At 40.9% G+C, this 15,000-nt stretch overlaps 2 protein-coding genes across 8 annotated transcripts in view; one reads left to right on the top strand and one right to left on the bottom strand.

Annotated features, from left to right (window-relative positions):
- The window catches only part of LOC138852627 (angiopoietin-related protein 7-like), a 31,860-nt gene extending 27,378 nt beyond the window's left edge, over positions 1-4,482 (top strand). For all 5 annotated transcript variants that reach the window (XM_070084410.1, XM_070084411.1, XM_070084409.1 and 2 more), the window contains exons 3-6: positions 1-75; positions 1,334-1,446; positions 2,406-2,570; positions 3,548-4,482. The exon at positions 1-75 is cut by the window's left edge and continues 66 nt beyond it. In XM_070084410.1, the coding sequence (XP_069940511.1) occupies positions 1-75; positions 1,334-1,446; positions 2,406-2,570; positions 3,548-3,884 (690 nt within the window). In that variant the 3' untranslated portion in view covers positions 3,885-4,482. The remainder of the gene's footprint in view (positions 76-1,333; positions 1,447-2,405; positions 2,571-3,547) is intronic.
- A 1,869-nt stretch (positions 4,483-6,351) lies between these two features.
- Positions 6,352-15,000, bottom strand: part of LOC128688679 (uncharacterized) — a 65,655-nt gene continuing 57,006 nt past the window's right edge. For all 3 annotated transcript variants that reach the window (XM_070084407.1, XM_053776642.2, XM_070084408.1), the window contains exons 4-5: positions 13,529-13,664; positions 6,352-9,168 (exon numbers count right to left, since the gene is read on the bottom strand). In XM_070084407.1, the coding sequence (XP_069940508.1) occupies positions 8,908-9,168; positions 13,529-13,664 (397 nt within the window). In that variant the 3' untranslated portion in view covers positions 6,352-8,907. The remainder of the gene's footprint in view (positions 9,169-13,528; positions 13,665-15,000) is intronic.

The following is a 15,000-nucleotide window of genomic DNA, read 5'->3' as shown; positions in this document are numbered from 1 at the left end:
TGTTCTGATCACCACTGGCAACACCCAGAGGCTCCCACTGGAGTCTTCCAGACCTTCCCTACCATGGACCCGAAGGTACCGTGGTGTCTTATCTGACGTACAATGCAATTTACCCTAAAAGTATAGTGATTAGTATAGGCCTCTTTACCCGGAGTGGCTTCCGGAGGTCACCGCCCCAGTCCAGGTCTCCTGATATTTCCATGGATTTTAGGTTACTGTTGCATATTCCAGCCTCAGTCCACTATGAATCCAAAGGTATTATTACCTTCAATAGTCTGAGCCTATGATCCCTGGTGATTCTATGAATCCAAAGGTATTATTACGTTCAATAGTCTGAGGTGACTATGTTTTCTTCCAGGTCCAGCCTGTACTAACGTGAAGACCTTCTAACACTTCTCTTGCTCTGTCAAACACAGATTAATCATAACGTATTTTCATTTTCTTCACCGGATGCTTTATTTCTACGGAAATATCTTTGCTAACTTATTACATGGTCATTAGTTAATGCACTGATACGGAAAATGTATCAGTAGCATACATATATACTTCACCGAATAATGTATCAGTAGCATACATACATATAATACTTCACCGAATAGGTAAAACTGGTCAGTTAACAAGAACTCATCTAAAATTAATTTTTTTTTCTAAAATTTTATCTTATACGTTCAAATATATATTTTTCATACACATTAATGTAAAAATTAATAATTTTATGCCAGAAGAACCTTAGAAAGCTTACTTAACCTTATCATAACAAGAACAATTTAATTTAGCCTAATCCAACAAAATATATTTTAGATAAGTTTACAATAATTTAATAATAAACAAACATAATGAAATATATTTTTTTCGTTAGGTTCAGAATAATTTTTGCGAAATTATTGCATACACAGATTTTCGCTTTGTATATTCCCTTTGCTTTTCAAAGGTAATTCAAGACAGAGGTTCGAGCCCATCACCTAGTTGTTGGGTGCTATTGACGTGTATCTTAAAAGATGGATTTTTCACGAACACTTATGTAATGTATTTTCTCTTCCCTCATCCCCCCACATTTTGATCTTCGATTCCTTTCCTCATTCTTTTTCCTCTTCATCTCTTCCTCTTTCTCCTATTATTCTCCTTATTCCTTCTACCTCTCTTGTTTTTACTCTCCCTTTTCATTACCCTACTCCTCCGTCTCCTCCTCCGTCTCCTTCTCCGTCTCCGTCTCCTCCTCCGTCTCCTCCTCCGTCTCCTCCTCCGTCTCCTCCTCCGTCTCCTCCTCCGTCTCCTCCTCCGTCTCCTCCTCCGTCTCCTCCTCCGTCTCCTCCTCCGTCTCCTCCTCCTTCAGGCTGCCAGGGACTCGTGGTGTGACATGGGTACGAACAGTTCCAAGACGTCCGGGGGCTGGACACTGATTCTAAGACGACGCAACACTACGTGGGGCCTTGTTGACTTTAACAGGTGGATTGTTGTTGTTTGTCTTGATCTTGTTCTTATAGTTCTCCTCCTCCTCCTCCTCCTCCTCCTCCTCCTTCTTCTTCTTCTTCTTCTTCTTCTTCTCCTCCTCCTCCTCCTTATTCTTCTTCTTTTTCTTCTTCTTCTACTCCTTCTTCTCCTCTCTCGCTCTGTCTGTCTGTCTGTCTGTCTGTCTGTCTCTGTCTCTGTCTGTCTGTCTGTCTGTCTGTCTCTCTCTCTCTCTCTCTCTCTCTCTCTCTCTCTCTCTCTCTCTCTCAATAATGAACGTAATTTTTTAACAGTTCGACTCACTATTCCAGCTGTTTTAGTTATTCCACCTTTCCTTGTTTGATTCCAGCATGTGAGTCACACCATTCTCATAAAATACTATTAGTGATGGTGAAACACACCTTATTCAAGAATATGATGGGGAAACTCACCATGTTCAAGAATATTGGTGCAGCTCACAACATTCAAGCATAAATAATGTGACCAATGTTTTCAAATAGCCTTCCCATGAGAGAGAATGTCAGGGATGTGGGGGTTCGACTGTGAGGTGAAGTATAAGTAAGACCGGACGTACAGTATAAATTCCACGATGAATGGGAGAAGTTTACGGCTTCGAGTGAGGGCATTTATTGAACAACCTGGCCCTGTCAGACGCCGGTCATGTGTCAGAACCCAGGAGGCTGAAGCTACGATACTCTTTGCGCATGAGAGCCCATGTGCGCTTACCGCCTCACATTAATTTAATATTAACATCAACAACAACATCAATAATAATAATGATAATAATTGTCATGGGGAAAATTGTGTTTGGATTTTTAGCCCAGGAAATGATTAACCCTAAGACTACTTAGGTAAGTCACTGTATCTGTGTTTTAATGCAATGGGGAGGATGGTGGGATTAATTACCTGAAGGAAGGTGGAGCCACCATCGTTTCACACACTTAAAATCACTGCAGAACGTGGGCTGAGTACCGCCGAGGTTTCGGTACGCCAGGGGAGGGTGAGTGGTGGTTCGGTCTGGGAGCTCTTCACGCTCTCACCTACCGTCAGCCCTACGAGGTCCGCTTTCTCATGCACGACATGGAGAGGGGCTACTTTGAGGCCAAGTATTCAAACTTTAGGTGGGTTCCAAGCCCAGTTCTCCAGCTTTAGGTAGGTTCCAGGCTCAGTTCTCCAAAGTAAGGTAGGTTTCAGATCAAGTACAAACTTCATTTAGGTTTCAAGCCCAGTTCTCAAACTTCTGTTAAGTTTCAGACCAAATAAACCAGCTTCTGGTTAGTTTCAAACCCTATTCTCCAATTTACGGAAGGTTCCAGGCTTAGTATTCCAGGTTCAAGTAGGTTCAAGCTTCAGTACGCTAACCTCAGGTTTTAATTCCAGTTCTCTAACGTCAAATAGATCCCAGACACAGTACTTCAGTAGGCCTGGTACTGCAGCTTCAGGTAGGCTCCTCGTTTAGTACTCCAACTTCAGGTAAGATACTGGGGAGGTACCTCCCACCATACACTACCTTCAGTAAGATTTCATACAGTACACAGTTCTCAGGCAGGTTCTAGAACACCGCAACATCGCCATTTCTTCATATTCAAGTGGGTTCCAAGAACAGACCCAAACCAGGTAAGGACGCTACATGGCCTTCAGGAGGGCTTAGAGATCAATAGACATCGCAAAGGTAGGAGCAAGATACAGTATGCTAATTTTAAAGATTACATAACCTCTTGAAGGCAGGTTACAGGCTTGCATTCATCACCTTATCGTATGTCCTAGGTTCACTCCTCTACCTTAAAAAAAGCAACGTTGCAGGGCAACAGGCAACCTCATGGTGGCATCTAGAATCATTGTATCATTTGTGAGTTCATTATTCGAGTGTTTTAATACCATCATCTGCGTATTTGTCACACGATGCTATAGGTCTCCCTGGAGTGTCTGTCATGAAAGCAGTATTAACAAAATCAGTGACCTTCTTCCTTTATGTTTGTCTGTGTAAGTTTACCTGTCATCTACCTGATTGTTTATTTGTCTGGTGTCTATCTGGTTGATGGTAGTTAGTCTTCAAGTTATTTTCTTTGAGTCTCACTCGTCTCTCATCTTTGAGCAGGGTTGAAGACGAGTCCAGCAACTTCCGCCTCATCACAGAGGGTTTCTCTGGCAACGTGAGCGTGGATCCTTTCCTCACCCACCACCACGGTCGCCCCTTCAGCACATGGGACCGAGACAACGACGAATGGATTGCCGGAAGCTGTTCCGCAAGCAACGGCGGCGGGTGGTGGTACTCCCGCTGCCACCGCACAGCGCTCACCGCTGTCTTCCCGACATCCCCTAACCGCGATTTCAGGAGTATCCGCTGGCTCGATAAGGGTTGGTTGATCCTCGACGATGTCGCCATGATGATCCGACCGTCCGGCTATGCTAGGAGGTTCGAACCTCAATCATAGAGGAGTGAATTAAGAGATATTTGTCACCTGTGTAGCCAGACTGGAGATTCTCTTCATATATGCAAGGACGATGCCACACCTCCTCTACCCCGTCCCCACACATATTTTATATATATATATATATATATATATATATATATATATATATATATATATATATATATATATATATATATATATATATATATATATATATATATATATATATATATATATATATATATATATATATATATATAATATTAACGAAATGTAGGAAAGGAAACCAAAAACTACATTATTAACCATTGTATAATTATCAGATAATTAATATCTCTGACAAACAAAGACAACAATACATCACTTTCTTTTCACATTCGTAACCGAAAATATGTCAATAAAAATATAGCAAATAGTTATTCTTTATGACATTCTAAATAAATTTTGGAAACTAAACTAACGTTAATAATGTTCAATTTTTTTTCAAATACAAAACTCCCCCTATAAAAATAATCCGAAGTGTAGTGCCAGCTCCAAAAAAAAATATATATATATATACAAAATATTTAAAAAATTATGCATTATTATATCTTATCAATAAATACAAATATTAAAACAATGTTAGTGTCATTGACATTATACGTAATAAAGTTTTTCTTTTATTATTAAATCCTTTTACATATATATATATATATATATATATATATATATATATATAGATATATATATATATATATATATATGTCGTGCCGAATAGGCAGAACTTGCGATCTTGGCTTAAATAGCAACGTTCATCTTGCAATATAGGACAAGCGAAAATTTGTGTATGCAACAATTTCGCCAAAATCACCCTGAACCTAACTAAAAAAATATATTTCACTGTGTTTGTTTAGTATTAAATTATTGTAAACAAATCTAAATTATATTTAGTTGGATTAGGCTAAAATAAATTGTTCTTGTTATGATAAGGTTAGGTAAGTTTTCTAAGATTCTTTTGGAGCAAAATTAAATTTTTTTACATCAAAATTAATGAAAAAATTACTTCTTTAAACGTATAAGAGAAAATTTTAGAAAGGGCTTAATTTTAAATGAGTTCTTGCTAATTGACCAGTTTTACATATTCGGCAAGACATATATATATATATATATATATATATATATATATATATATATATATATATATATATATATATATATATATATATATATATATATATATATATACATATATATATATACGGAGAGAGAGAGAGAGAGATAAATAGATAGATAGATAGATATAGACGTATACATGCAAAACAACCACAAGGGAAGCTGACTGATAGCTCTAGGCCTTTCGTGTTGCAATCAACTCATCATCAGGAGCTTGTAATGTTGCAGAAAAGAGCGCACTTCCTGTGATCGTATTTGCTTGGACCTCCTCCTCTTTTCTGCAGCATTGCCAGCTCCTGATGACGTGTTGATTACAACACGAAGGGCCTATAGCTATCATTCAACTCCTCCCACCCCACCTTTGGTTGTTGTAAAATGAAGACAGATGAGTAAAGTTAGGTAGCACATGTCTCGCAGCGAACGGAGGGTCGAGTCTCCACCACTATATTGCACTTGACCCACACGGGTTTAGCCCCTCGTATAACATATAAAATGACGTAAAAAAATAGCCATTTTTAGAAAGGGAAATTAGGTACATTGACACAAAATATGCAGCTTCTGAAGTTCTCTTTCTTTTTCGGGGTAAAAAATATTGATAGGAATAAAAAGTCTAGTTATAGAATGCTAAATCTTTATTCAAAATAAACTTTAGAAATTACTAAAAAAATAGATGCAATGTTTTCCATTTATTGAGAGGGAGTGATGGATGGGGAGGAGGAGAGGGGGAGGGAGGGAGTGAGGGATGGAGGGAGAGAGGGAGGGGGGGATGGAGGGAGAGAGGAAGGGGGGATGGAGGGAGAGAGGAAGGGGGGATGGAGGGCGAGGGGGAGGGACGGATGGAGGAAGAGAGGAAGGGAGGGATGGAGGGAGAGAGGAAAGGAGGAGAGGGGGAGGGAGGGAGGGAGGGATGGAGGGAGAGAGGGAGGGGGGGATGGAGGGAGAGAGGAAGGGGGGATGGAGGGAGAGGGGGAGGGACGGATGGAGGAAGAGAGGAAGGGAGGGATGGAGGGAGAGAGGAAAGGAGGAGAGGGGGAGGGAGGGAGGGAGGGATGGAGGGAGAGAGGGAGGGGGGATGGAGGGAGAGAGGAAGGGGGGATGGAGGGAGAGGGGGAGGGACGGATGGAGGAAGAGAGGAAGGGAGGGATGGAGGGAGAGAGGAAAGGGGGTTGGAGGGAGAGGGGGAGGGAGGGATGGAGGAAGAGAGGGAGGGAGGGATGGAGGGAGAGAGGAAGGGGGGATGGAGGGAGAGGGAGAGGGAGGTATGGAGGGAGAGAGGGAGGGAGGGATGGAGGGAGAGAGGGAGGGAGGGAGGGAGGGAGAAAAGGAGGAAGGGATGGAGGGAGAGAGGGAGGGAGCGATGGAGGAAGAGAGGATGGGGGGGATCGAGGGAGAGGGGGAGGGAGGGATGGAGGAAGAGAGGAAGCGGGGGATGGAGGGAGAGAGGGAGGGAGGGATGGAGGGAGACAGGGAGGGAGGGAGAGAGGCAGAAAACGAGGAGGCGAAGAAGGGAGAAGGAAGACAAGGAGAAGAAGAGGGGAGAAAAGATGAGGAGAAGGAGGAGGAGGAGGGAGAAGGAAGACAAGGAGAAGAAGAGGGGAGAAAAGATGAGGAGAAGGAGGAGGAGGAGGGAGAAGGAAGACAAGGAGAAGAAGAGGGGAGAAAAGATGAGGAGAAGGAGGAGGAGGAGGGAGAAGGAAGACAAGGAGAAGAAGAGGGGAGAAAAGATGAGGAGAAGGAGGAGGAGAAGGAAAGGGAAAAGATAACATTTTGCATATTCATTATTTCTTATTCAATTAAGGGGGGAAGTAACGGTAGGTAATCGGCTTTTGAGTCCAGGAAGAGGAAGGAGTCTCTAATTTCCTGGATCAAGAGCCTCTTGTATGGGGCAGGGAAAAATAAGACGAGAATTCAGTCCTGAAAACTGAAAAATCTCACTGAATGAAACAATTAAAAAAAAAAACAATTTTTTTTTAGCAAAAAATTAATTTATTTCCCTTTTAGTAACAATGGGATTTATCTTGCAGCAGTAATGGGATTTATTTTTTAGCATTAATGGGATTTAATTTGGTAGCAAAAATTGGTTCAATTTTCAATTAACAATAGGATTTAATTTGTTAGTAGAAGTATCAGAAGAAAAAGAAGAAGAAGAAGAAAAAGACGCATTTCCTTTGACCCATAACGTTCCTCTTTATCCTTTCGACTGCCTCCTCAACCCGGCCTCAGCCTCTGTGTTACGTTCCGTCACACCGATCAATGGGGGGGTTCTTCGTGATGGTGAAGGGTTTTTGATCCAGAGATTTGGAACTATTCTCCACTTCCTCGGATCAAACGCGATATTACCCATTCCCTCATGCGCTGTATGACCCCTACAGTGACAGTCTAGTTCATCCCTTCTGATTACTTTCCAGCTTCTGTTATGAAGTACCTCTTTCCTCTAGTTTCTTATTCCGCACCTTTCTTTATGTCATCTTCCTCGAACCACCTCTTCCCTCCTTCCTCTATCCTATGGGTGGGCAAAATACTGTCCGCCAATGTGCCTAGCTGTTTACAAAAAAAAAAAAATATAGTGTCTCCAGCTTAATGAAGAATTTAATTGTCCTAATCGTGATAGGGTGTTGGTCAGTCTTAACAACAAGACTAAACAACGCTGGTTCCCACTGAATATAGCCGTTTAGATAAGTATGTAGTATGTTAGCTTGATATCTGGACAGATACGTTTCTTTGGTTATCCTTTCTGTTATTCCCGGATTGAGAGTTAATCCCGGATTGAGTTAATCCTGGAGTGAGTGCATGTCAGCGCCACCTGCGCTCCAGCGTTCGTATCTTCAGGTATCCCCGAAGTTGCCAGGATGTTCTTTATTCTTTTCTTTCTTCTCTTGGTCTCTATATTTACTTCTGACCCAGGAGATTAAGAGTCACTTCATCCATTCCTAAGAGGCGCAAGCTTTAGTGGCCCTAAAGAACTACAATAACACTAAAAACACCCACTATCTCCCACCTGATAACTGCAGGTATCTGTCGTGTCTAAGCTTCATACGTTACCATCAAAATAAAAATGGATTTATTAAATGATTACCTGTCCGATGACATGTTGTTCTGCAGCTTTATTTTTAATAGATATCAATTGTGTGTCTGAACCTTTTCTGTGAACGAAAGTAGCTATTATTTACGACTTAAAATTTGTCATCGACAAAAGCGTGTGGCCCGCAAGGCATATTTATGTTTGATGTGTCCCGTCAGTCAATATTACAGCCCATGCTGTACGTGTATGGTATACAGTACCTACAAGATGAAGACGTAGAGACAAGTGTAACATCTGGGTATCCTTATTGTAGACGTTTCATCATCCATTGGCTTTATCAGTACAAATTCAGGACATAATGGGAAGACAGTAGAACTATGTACAAAAGACAAGGTCATCAGTCCCTTAGCCTGGGGCTGATTTCCTCATGTTTCGTATACAGTTCTACAGACTTCCCATTATGTCCTTGAATTTTCATTGATAAATCCACTGTTAGGCGAAACGTCTACAATAAAGATACTCAGATGTTGCACTTGTGTCCAATTCCTTATCATGACTGCCCTCCCCTGGTCCAGTCACTGCCTCTTCACTAAAATATTTGTCTATTCTAACTAATGTTTGTATTTATAGAGTGATTTGTGTAGAAGAACGCTAAAGAAGTGATTGACTAATATTGTAGGTAGACGTTGAATATGTCAGCGAATTAAGTGAATGAACATTAAGTTGTTGAATATGCTCAATGGTTTTATGATATAATACCCAAGACTGGGACTACATATTCCTCACTCCTCTCTAGCGTTTGCTATATATTCCCACCCGTTTCCCTTCCTTCATCCTCTTTAAATTTTTCTTTTTTCCCATTCCTCCTCTTCACCAGTTCCAGCCTCGCTGGAGGTTCTTGAAAGGAATGCTCTTGTAGGGAAGACTCTTGTAGGGCAGTGAGAAGGGAACGCCGTAGATGGGCCTGTGTTGCAGGCTGGCTAGATTAAGTGTGACCGTCGGGGTGGCCAAGCTGACGGTGGCTCTCGGGGTTCCCAAGTTGAGCGTAGCTCTTGGGGTGTTGCGGAAGCGAGGTCCACTGGTCTCATACACAGGTCCCAGCACTGGTCTGCGGATCAGGTAGGTCGTGGGCTGTGAATGTACAAAGGTGTTAATTACAGGACTAGGTAAGGTTAATAGAGGTAGTCTACAGACAAAGAGGTTAATTACTAGCTAGACCAGGTTAAAAGAGATTGCCTAGACAGGGAAATTTGCAAGTCACTGTCTAGGTAACGTCATAAATTTTTCTAGAGCCATTAAAAAAAATAGCTTATTTGCTGCCCAGGAACTGACAAAAAATTAATTATTGTTTAGATTTAATTAAATAACTTTTTTTAGATCAAATGTTAGATTTTTATATACATAGTTGTTAGATTACCTGAGGTTTTGTCTTCATAGGAAATTAGGCAGCAAAATTATACAAATTTTTAAATACGCAGACTTATTTTATTAATAAAACTAACCGAGCAACCTAAACCAAAGTCAGAAATATAATATAAACTAACCTAGAGACCTAATCTAGCTTAGCCTAACCAAACTTAATCATAGCTAACCGAATCTTAAGTTTAACTTAATTTAACCAAACCTTGACTATCGTCGATTAGCTTTACCTAACGTAACCTAATCTAGCTTTTTCACCTTCCAAAACTATCAGTGCATAACTGTACTCGCCATGCTGCTGGCTGGTAGCACAATGACTAAGGTGTTACCAGCCAGCAGAGTGACGTCCAATGTACCCGCTATTACCGACAACCAACTCTTCCTCCTCTGTGCAAAAGGACACTCGTGTACAGTTCAGTACATTCATTAAAGGAAACGATTCGCCACGAGTGGCTTCAGCATTCCTAATGATGAGGATTTGAGGCCTGTATCACCATACTATTTACAACCCTCCTCCTGTGCTTAATATTTTGTGCGTTAAATGAAGAGAACAGTCCCAGCCATTGGTGCAAGAGTCCATGTCATTCCCTGTGGGGATGTTACACGAAATACGTAGGTGAAACGGCGAGGCTCCTCGAACTGAAAATTAACGAACGGCCGTAAAAGTCTAAGTAACACCTATGTACATCACAGAAACGACGAGGAATACCTCATGGGATGAGATGACGCTAAGCTGGTCACCCAGGAAAGTGACCTGTACGGAAGGAAATACTGAGAAGCCTCCCTTATAGCAATCTCAAATACCATCCCACAGAAGCAGGGCAGCTTTAGCATCTACAAGCACTTAACAATAAAGCTGTTTCTCATCCTGGCCACAGCCACCAGGTGTCTCCAGGTCACCTGCACCATCAGGTAACCTGGCCATGCTAAGGCAAGGTCATGTAATCCCACAACTTGCAGCTCAGAATTATCTCTTGTCACGTTACCCAAAGACGCTACTCCAAGTTCCACATGAGTGGGAGGGAGTCAGAGTAGCTTAGCATGGCCAGTTCTTGTTCTTGAGTCTAGTAACCGCCAGCAAGAACATAAGAACATAAGAAAGAAGGAACACTGCAACAGGCTTACTGGCCTATGCGAGGCAGCTCCATTCTCCCACCGGCTTAAGCCAATGCTTTGACCTAGTGAGGTCCGACACGTCACTTAAGGGAGCAGCAGTGCATCCGACCCAGTAGCACAAGCTAGTCAGGTCCAACTCACACCTACTCATGTATTTATCCAACCTATTTTTAAAACTACACAACGTTTTAACGTCTATGACGGTACTCGGGAGTTTGTTCCACGCATGCACAACTCCATTACCAAACCAGTGCTTCCCTATATCCTTCCTGAATCTGAATTTTTCAAATTTAAAGCCATTGCTGCGAGTCCTGTCTATGTTAGCACGCTATCTGAAATGTTGCTGACACAAATCGAATAAATTATCCTTATTTTTTTTTAAATTAAAAATATCGATGTATGTAATTTAAGTATTCTCCCAGTGAACTTGATGCTCAGTTTTCCTTACATGTTGAAGAGAAGCGGAGATTTGCTGTCCATATCTGGCTAACCTTGCATGATCCATAATAAAGGTTTTGAGGTCAGGAAAAGTCTAAAATAAACATCTTTAGAGGTTTAGCGCCTAGTTATGATTATAATAATTCACAGATCATAGATGGTATTTATAAGCTCCTCTGCTATTTACAGTATATTTTTCCATTGGTACAAATTCCTTATTATTAAATTATCTTGTTCGATTACCTCAAAAGTATTTTTTTTTCCTGTCTCATAAAAAAATTACTAGTAAATAATTTCAAACCTTAAAAGTAACATTATTTTTTTAGCTTGATCTGAATGTCTGCGAATTATTTTTTTGAATCTATATACGTTTCTTATTACCTCAATAAATGTTGGCTTCATATATTTCAAATAATAAGATATATTAATCCCAACTAATTTATATCATGGGGAGTGGTTTAGCGCTTCTCCATGAGTATATTGAATTAATTTAACTGGTCTAACTTGGCAGTTACTCCTATAATAACCAACTCCAATTCCTCGCTTCCTCAGGGTGAGGCACACACACGTTACCACTCCACAGGGTATATACACAGAGTGATGAGTAAAAATCAGTGTATATACACCGAGTGGTGAGTAAATCTCAGCGTATATACACCGAGGAACTACGCCAAGGAATGTGTATAACTGTGTGTGAGGCTCAAGGGGTATATATACCGAAAGGTGTGTAAATCTCATCGTATATACTCCGAGGAATCACACCCAGGGAAGTATATATCAGTGTAAATCCCTGATAATTTTTACTTTGCCCACTACATTAGGGATTTAAAGTTTTCTTAAATGATTAGGCCCCTCGATTTGAGGGGCTCTTAATCTCTTCCTTGAATTATACCTGAATGCCTTCTATCCCCCTCCCCCGAGGGCGCTGTATGACCTCCCCTCCCATTACGGGCTTAGCGTTTCCCGTGAATGCAATAACAGCAATTAACTCATGCAGTCGACGACATGCTCTAAACTTAAACCTCTTTCATCATTAGTTATTATTTACTTCGAACTGTCTCTTTAGAGTGTGATACATAAAACTCGTTTGGGTTGCTCGGGGCCTGATAAACCAACCGTGCGACCTCTGCACCACGGTCATGAAGAAATGTTGAGAACTAGAATTTCTGCTGTGCAAACAGGTTTGTGATAGGTCCCCGGTTGGTGACCTGGTTTAATTTTTTTTGGACTCTGCCCCACCACATACCTACCTGCTTGTCAGTTAATGTGATCCGTGATGACCCGGTTCACTTGTACTCAACGACACATACACATAACTTAAATACAAGGAACAGCAACTCAAGAACAAGAAACAACAGCTCAAGTACAAGACACAATAACTCAAGTACAAGGAACAACTCAAGCACATGGAACATGTCATATACGCTAGTCAGATCCCAGGAACAACCTGCCATTTGTGGATCCCAGTTATCACATATCAATACAAAGGCCAGGTGAAGTTCTTCATCCCTCCTGTATCCCCGTCAACACAAACTGTATCCCCGTCAACACTAAAACTCACGTGATGACCACCCTCTCCAATAAAGATTCCCTTCCTATTTGGACCCCCTCCTATAAGGATCCACTCACATGACCCCTTTACCTAGCAACCACCTTCTCCCCCTTACAAAACGACCCATTCTCCAGCAACCTCACTACCTTGACAAATTAACTTGTTGTTTTACTAAGAAAATCCCGTTCACTTTCCTAACCACTGGCATCGTTTAGAGAGCCAATGCAATATAGGTAAACTGCTTTTAGGGGTCAGAATTGCCTCTCATGCCCTTTTGAGTGGACTGGAAAAAGGGCAGGTGGTGGAGAGGGAGGAAGGGATGAGACAGAGAAGGAAGGGAAGGAAGAAGGAAAAAAGAAGGAAGTAGGTAAAGAAAGAAGGAAGGGAGGGAGGGAGGGATCAAGCTTAATCTTCTATGCTGATATTATTATTATTATTATTATTATTATTATTATTATTATTATTATTATTATTATTATTATTATTATTATTATTATTATTATTATTGTTATCGTGATCGCAGCTGCAAACACTACCATCTCACTACTATCAGAAGCACTTACCATCACATTCACCATCACCACAACTCACCATCATCACCACGAAACCATCAACACCACCCTGTTTCACCAGCAATAGTACCATCACTACTCCAGCCAACACTACCATCACCATCACCACCATCACCACCACTTTCATCACCACAGCGCACCACCGCTCACGACCATCATCCCCACCACCACCATCATCCTCACCACCACCATCCCCACCACCACCACCATCGTCCCCACTACCACCACCACCCCCATCAACACCACCACCATCCCCACCACTATTACAATCCAATAACACTAAATACAAAGCACCTCTACCAGAGCTATGTTCCTATAACTAGATAATAATTCTAAATTAGTAATCCAGAATGGGTAGCTACAAATAGGAGACCATAAATATGTAATTACTCACAATGGGGCGCTTGGGAGACAAGCCATGCGGGTCAGTATGGATATAATCTATGGATTCCTTATCCACAGGTTTAATGAGGCGAAGAATCTCTCTCTCGTCCTCTGGATCCACGTCATCGTGGCGATGCTGAGGAGTCCTGAGGACAAACATAAAAGGCTCTGAGACCGGAGCAAGACTTCAACAGGCCTTGCAAAAGGCCCATTGACCTATAGGCTCAAACATTGACACTCAAGTATCTGTGCAACAAACATCGAAGCGAATATTGTCCTGGACATGATAATTCAGGAAAATATTCGCTTCGATGTTTGTTGGATCAGCCGCCATGACTCGAGTGGGCACATAATTTTTTTTTTTTCCTGTAATCTACTGAGTTTTATATTTATAACCCGAATGAAAAGGAAGAGAAAAAACATGAAGAAGGATGTATGTAAAATAGAGCAATATATACAGAGACAGATGTGAAAGGTAAAAAACAGGAACATAGATGTTTAAAACCAAGAGAGAAACAGATATAGAGAGATAGATGGAGAGGGAATTAAATAATCAGAGAGAGAGAGAAAGAGAGAGGAGGGCAGTAAAGGCTTTTATTGATGGCGATGTTTCGCTCATCATTGAAATAAACTGTTTTTTTTAAGGTATTTAAATTATGTTAGTTTAAAATTTACATTATCATTCAAAGCAAATTCCTGCCATAGGTTAAAAAAAAATGGAACACTAAACTCTTATCTAAGAAAAATTCATTTTTTACACACACATCATGTATGTTGTTGCCTGATGTCTGTATACTTCAAGACATACATACTATCCTGACTATCCCAGTACAGGCACTCTTGCTCCCATTTTTAAATGCCAGTCTGGCTATCAGGTCTCCCAGGAAACCCTTCATGGATGGATATTGCCTTCCTCTCACTCCAATCACCACTCTGCTCCATTTTGATCTAACCCGTTCACACATACCTGTCAGATATTCAAGCTCCCACCTCTCAAAACCTTCATATCCTTATTCCAACTCTTCCTAGAGCATCTCCCTTCAGTTCTTCCATTCGCAAAAAGATTTATTATTATTATTATTATTATTATTATTATTATTATTATTATTATTATTATTATTATTATTATTATTATTATACTTACATAAGGCGCTAAGCCTGTGTAGATCATTTGGCGCAGGTGGTTTTGTAGGCTCGATCCTCCGTCCTCTAAATACCATGACAAGCTTCTCTAACCTCCAGGATTCCTTCTCCACTCAAGGTTCATACATTTAAATAATTTTTACATTTTAATACATTTTCATGTCTGCCATAATCCATGTGCTGTATTTTACCACATCACATCAAAAACTTTTTTCGTCCTTTGGATTATACCTTTCGTACCAACACACCACTTTCATTACTTATATTCAACACAAACTCCACACCAGACACTGGTTTCTAGTCTTCTCCTCGCTACAGCATTGATAAATTTTGCTTGAT

This window comes from Cherax quadricarinatus, chromosome 13 (genome assembly GCF_038502225.1).
Source record: "Cherax quadricarinatus isolate ZL_2023a chromosome 13, ASM3850222v1, whole genome shotgun sequence".
Taxonomy (NCBI): domain Eukaryota; kingdom Metazoa; phylum Arthropoda; class Malacostraca; order Decapoda; family Parastacidae; genus Cherax; species Cherax quadricarinatus.
Note: the sequence above shows the minus strand (reverse complement) of the source record. Positions and strands in the feature narration are given on the sequence as shown.